The sequence below is a fragment of the Octopus bimaculoides genome, chromosome 4 (assembly GCF_001194135.2).
Source record: "Octopus bimaculoides isolate UCB-OBI-ISO-001 chromosome 4, ASM119413v2, whole genome shotgun sequence".
NCBI classification, from domain to species: Eukaryota; Metazoa; Mollusca; class Cephalopoda; order Octopoda; family Octopodidae; genus Octopus; species Octopus bimaculoides.
In genome coordinates, this window is record NC_068984.1 from 52924297 (window position 1) to 52929980 (window position 5684).

General features: G+C 35.8%; 1 protein-coding gene across 4 annotated transcripts in view; it reads left to right on the forward strand.

Annotated features, from left to right (window-relative positions):
- Positions 1-5684, forward strand: part of LOC106871826 (TATA element modulatory factor) — an 80450-nt gene that overhangs the window by 35913 nt on the left and 38853 nt on the right. For 3 of the 4 annotated variants that reach the window (XM_052967067.1, XM_014918526.2, XM_014918525.2), the window contains one exon: positions 2010-2048. The exons of the other annotated variant lie outside the window; for it this stretch is intronic. In XM_052967067.1, the coding sequence (XP_052823027.1) occupies positions 2010-2048 (39 nt within the window). The remainder of the gene's footprint in view (positions 1-2009; positions 2049-5684) is intronic. 4 annotated transcript variants of the gene reach the window in all.

Below are 5684 nucleotides of genomic sequence, written 5' to 3' on the forward strand. Positions count from 1 at the left end.
ACACACACACACACACACACACACACACACACACATGCATACATACATTCATCCATCCATCTATTTGAGGTTCATGTACATGACACTTGCTCAAGGTGATGTACTGTATGATCAAATCCAGAACCATGCACTTGCAAAGTAAACATTTTAACATACAACCATGCCTTCCTTATTTATTTCTTCCTTGTCATCCTTCACCAGGCTTTGAGGTTTTCTATATTCACTGCTTACATTTCACTGATATAGAATATCATACTGCTCAACAACATATACAAATACACAATTACTGACGCAGCCATATTTAGGTTAATATCATGGCTGTTTTCTTGATGAAAGAAAGTTCCTTATGTCCAACAAAGACTTCTCTAAGCCTTTCTCATACATCTCTAGACAGAATTCTGGTTTAAGCACCCCATATAACCTCTCATAACTTCTTTAGTTTTGGGAATTAAAAAAAATTTTTTTTTTATGAATTTGTGTTCTACACAAGAAAATTCATACAATTAGGAAAAAAGGAATTTTTTTCCTTATTTTTATGCCTCCCCACCACCTTCCCCACATAAATCCTAAAATTTCCACTTTTTTGAATTTGAGTTTAAAATGGTGGACAGACCAAATTTTTGCTTAAATTCCAGCAATGGACGACCCTTGGGTGCATCATCATTCCATTAAACGTGTTTCATCATCATCATCATTTAACATCCATGTTCCATGCTAGCATGGGTGGGATGGTACCATAAGAGCTGGCCAGGCTGAAGCCTGCACCAGACTTCTGTGACTGTTTTGGCAGGATTTTTACAACTGGATGCCCTTCCTAACAGCAGAGTGGACTGAGTGCTTTTTATGTGGCACAAACACAGGCAAGGTGATTAGTGTATGTCAGAGTACCAAAGAAATGAGGAAGGTGTCAGGTGGTCGTAGGATGTGCTAAAAACACCAGCTAAATCGCCCTTAAATCATACACAAATATTATTCTTTTCTTTGCATAATCATATATTTTCCATGTGTTAAAAACAAATTTGCAAAAACTTCCTGAAAATTCTCAAAAATAAAAAAAAAGTTATGCAGGGTTATATGGGATGCTTGAACCAGAATTTACCCATCCTTAATTCCTAAGTATTGTTGATGAAAGAGAACCATTGGTTCATTTTCATAATAGATTTATATCTTTTGAGTGGCTTTTGCTTCTTGGAGCTAGTTTGTCTTGTACCACCTTTACTGAGATAATTACAACTTTCTTCTTCCTCAATGTCCACATTCTGTCTGTTTTACAGGCACTTCACTAACCACTCTATCCAGATTTCCCTCCCCAGAATATTGACCCCGCCTCCCTGGAATTCCTCCCTGCTCACATCAGTCAAGAGGAACATTATGAACTTTATCCATGTCAATCTCTCTGGTTTCAGAGGCCTGTGAAGCTCATAAATGCAGTCTCTTACTCCAGACTAAACCCCACAAAAATGAAGGAAAAAATAAACTTTAGTTCAGAGCTGCATGCATGTATGCATTATTTGCTGGGATAAGCAAACTTGGTGCTCCAGAAGTTTGGCTTATTTTGTTATATATGCATGTATGTAAAGCACAACGCTATCAATTTCTAAGTATGCACTTTTTTTGTTTTACTTGAGTTTCTCTTTCAAACTTTAGATATCAATTCTTTTTTTTTTTTCTACTGAAATGGGATTTCTGAACACATTGGCAACTTATTAACCTTTTAGCATGCAGAATACTCTGTCAGATGTAATGCTTATTTATTCACATTGTTTTGAATTAGTCGTGCATTATCTTGTAGCTTCACGATGTCAATGACGTGACTGTTTATTTTTAGAATAACATTATAGGGTATGTATGAGAGGCTGGATCTGACCAGTTTGAACATAAAACATAAAGAATATTCGGGTCAGATATGCCAGTTTAAATGCTAAAGGGTTAACTTGTATGTTTATATTTCGGGTTTGGCTGCATGCTTATTACTAAATTCATTTTGGTCTTACGATTGCCACTTATAGGCGGAATTGAACCCTAGACAAACAGTGGAATTCTGTAAGGTAAGTAAACTAAGTTACTGTTGGGTCATTACCAAAGTTGCTGCGGGTATGTGGACGCACATAAACACAGATACATACACACACAAACACATATATGGTTATTTTATAATTCATTTACCATTTACAGTGTATTTGTGTGTGCGTGTGTGTGTGTGTATACATACATATATATATATATATATATATATAATGTAAATTGCAGTCAAGATCTCATCATCAATACCCTGGATTTCTGAGTTTCTTGACAGTGGAGTTGGTTCATTGATATCCTATGTTAACAAAAGGGCTACTTATCAGTCTTTTTGTCAACTGAAAGAATGACATTAGACCAAATCCACTAACAAGGTATTGTATTGAGACTTTGACCATAATTAATTACATATTAAATATTCATACCCAACTCCTGTCCTGCTATTAGTACTTACCTCAGTTCATTACCACTAACACACACACACACACACACACACACATACACATGTATATGTACGTGTGCGTGTGTGTGTGTACACACATACACATGTACTCACACACTAGATGTACACCAGAATACCAATAATACAGTGTAGGTTATGAATAAATATGTGGAAATTTGGGCTTCAAAATTTCTTTTTGGTTATTTAGGAAGAGAATTGAACTGACTGATTTTGTTATTAAACAACTCATTAGGATTCATTGACCTTTCTCTCTCTCTCTCTCTCAAACTACTGACACAGCTCATTTGCATAATAGTAGAATGTTGATGGACTGACAATAATTGTTAAAGTGCTAGTACAGTATGTGTTATGACCAAATAAACGCACTGACTCATCCATATGTTCTAAATTTTGCTAGCTTGGAATGAAGATTTAAACAAATTATGTTTCTTTCTTATTTAATAACCCAGCAAGATTCACTCACCTCTTCCTCTCTAATTACCAATGACAGCAGCTGAAATTACACATAGGCACAAGTGTGGCTGCTTGGTAAGAAGCTTGCTTCCCAATAACATGATTCTAGGATTACTCCCAGTGTGGCACTCTGGGCATGTGTCTTCTACTATAGCCTTGGGCCAACCAAAGCCTTGTGAGTGGATTTGGTAAACAGAAACTAAAAGAAGCCCGTGTGTATATATATATATATATATATATATATATATATATATATATATATATATATATATATATACATATATTAGATTGGAGCCTGGTGTTGCCATCCGGTTTCACCAGTCCTCAGTCAAATCGTCCAACCCATGCTAGCATGGAAAGCGGACGTTAAACGATGATGATATATATATATAAATTATATATCTATATAATTGTCCAACCCATGCCAGTATGGAAAGTGGATGTTAAATGATGATGATGATGTGTGTGTGTCTGTGTTTGTCCCCCACCACTGCTTGGCAACTGGTGGTGTTGTGTTTGCATCCCTATAACTTAGTGGTTCAACAAAAGAGACCGATAGAATAAGTATTAGGCTGAAAAAAACGAAGTCCAAGGGTCAATTTGTTTGACTCCCTTCTAGGTGGTGTCCCAGCATGACTGCAGTCCAATGACTGAAACAAGTAAAAGTTAGAAGATAAAAGCTAAAGATGAAAATGCAAACAAAACTGGTAAATGATGCAACTCATTTGCATAATGCTAGAATTTGATGGCCAGACCATAATTACTTAGGCACCAATGTAGCATATATTATGAAAAATAAATATACAGTAAGTTTTGTATGATGGAGACAGTTCCTTCCTGATTTCATATTTACTGGAATTGTTAAGTTCTACATTGGGTTTGTTTTCATCATTGCCTTTCTCAGCCTTTGACCTCATGCACTTGTGTGTATGTGTGTGAGTGTGTGTATATATATATATATATATATATATATATATATATATATATATATATATATATATATATATATATATATATATATATATTTATATACTCATGCTGATGCCCTGTAAAATGCACTCATGCTGGTGTCATGTAAAAGGCACCCAGCACACTCTTTAAAGTGGTTGGCTTTAGGAAGGGTATCCAGCCATAGAAACCATGCCAAAACAGACAATTGGAGCCTGGTCAGCTCCTGTTAAACTATCAAACCCATGCCAGCATGGACAATTGACGTTAAACGATGATGATATGGCCAATGCCTTATGCATGGATTTGGAAGATAGAAACTGAAAGAAGCCCATCATATGTATGTGTTTGTTCACATTTGTGCTTCACCAAAACTCACTAAACTACAAGTGGTGACATTATTGTTATTTCCCTTTTATCTTTTACTAGTTTCAGTCATTAGATTGTGGCCATGTTGGGGCACGACCTTGAAGAACTTTTAGTTGAATGAATCAACCCACTATTAATTTTTTTTTGTTTTTTAAGCCTGCTACTTATTCTATCAGTCTCTTTTGCCGAAACACTAAGTTACAGGGACATAAACACACCAATACCAGTTGTCAATCAGTGGTAGGGAGACAAAGACACAAAACAAACACACACACACACACACACAAAATGAACTTCTTTCAGATTCCTTCTAACACATGTTAGCTTGGAAGTAGATATAAAATCAAATAAATGGACTAGGTCATTTATACAAGGGTTGACTGAAAAGTTCATAGGCTGACCAAGATACTCTCATGAAATGTGACCAAATGTGGTTTGTTTTTCAACATAGTTCCTTTTGCAGTCCACACACTTCTTCCGTTGGTCTTGCAGTGCTTTGATCCTATTGGCGAAGAAGCTGTCATCCAGTTGGTCAAAAAAGTCATCAACAGCAGATATGATATCTCCATCACTGTGATACTGGTTCCCAGCAAGTATTTTTTTCAAACAATGTCAGACATGACCTGCCTGACGTGCTTTTGATCAGATATCAGAAGACGTGGCACCCACTGAGTACAGACTTGCATCATGCCAATTCATTGTGCAGAATATTCTCAACTCTCTCACAGGATATGCCAGTAGCATTGGCTGTTTGATTTATAATTGATAACACCAAGATTGCCAAATTTTCTCTATTTTCAAGTGAAGTTGCAACTAGTTATTTTTGAAGTCTTCTTTGAACAGTCAAATGTCAGTTTATCTGCAAAGAAACAGTGAAGTTAATAAGAAGAGTTGAAATTATTGCACGCAAAATTTCACAGCTCTCGCATCACTCCTTCATAGTCAGTCTATAAATTTTTCCTCATATGTATATTTTTAGTTTCACTCTGAAATTAGACTGCAAGAGTCTTTTTGGCATCTTAGGCTAATGATTGAACCAACTTTATCATTCATTCAGTTATTTATCATTTCTTCAGGATTCACTCACTCCCCCTCTCTCAGTATATCTAGCTATCTATGTGTGTGTGTGTGTGTATATATATATATATATATATATATATACACACACACACACATATACATATATATATATACAGTTCTATATTTAAGAGATGAGGAATTATTTACATTATTTACATTATCTACATTTGACGGATATTCGTCCTCATCTTGTTTGTTGTTAACACAACGTTTCGGCTGATATACCCTCCAGCCTTCGTCAGGTGTCTTGGGGAAATTTCGAACCTGGGTTCTCATTCCTATCGATGTTACTATTATTATTATTATTAATCAGGTCGCTGCCGTGAATCGAACTCGGAACCTTGGGGTTAGT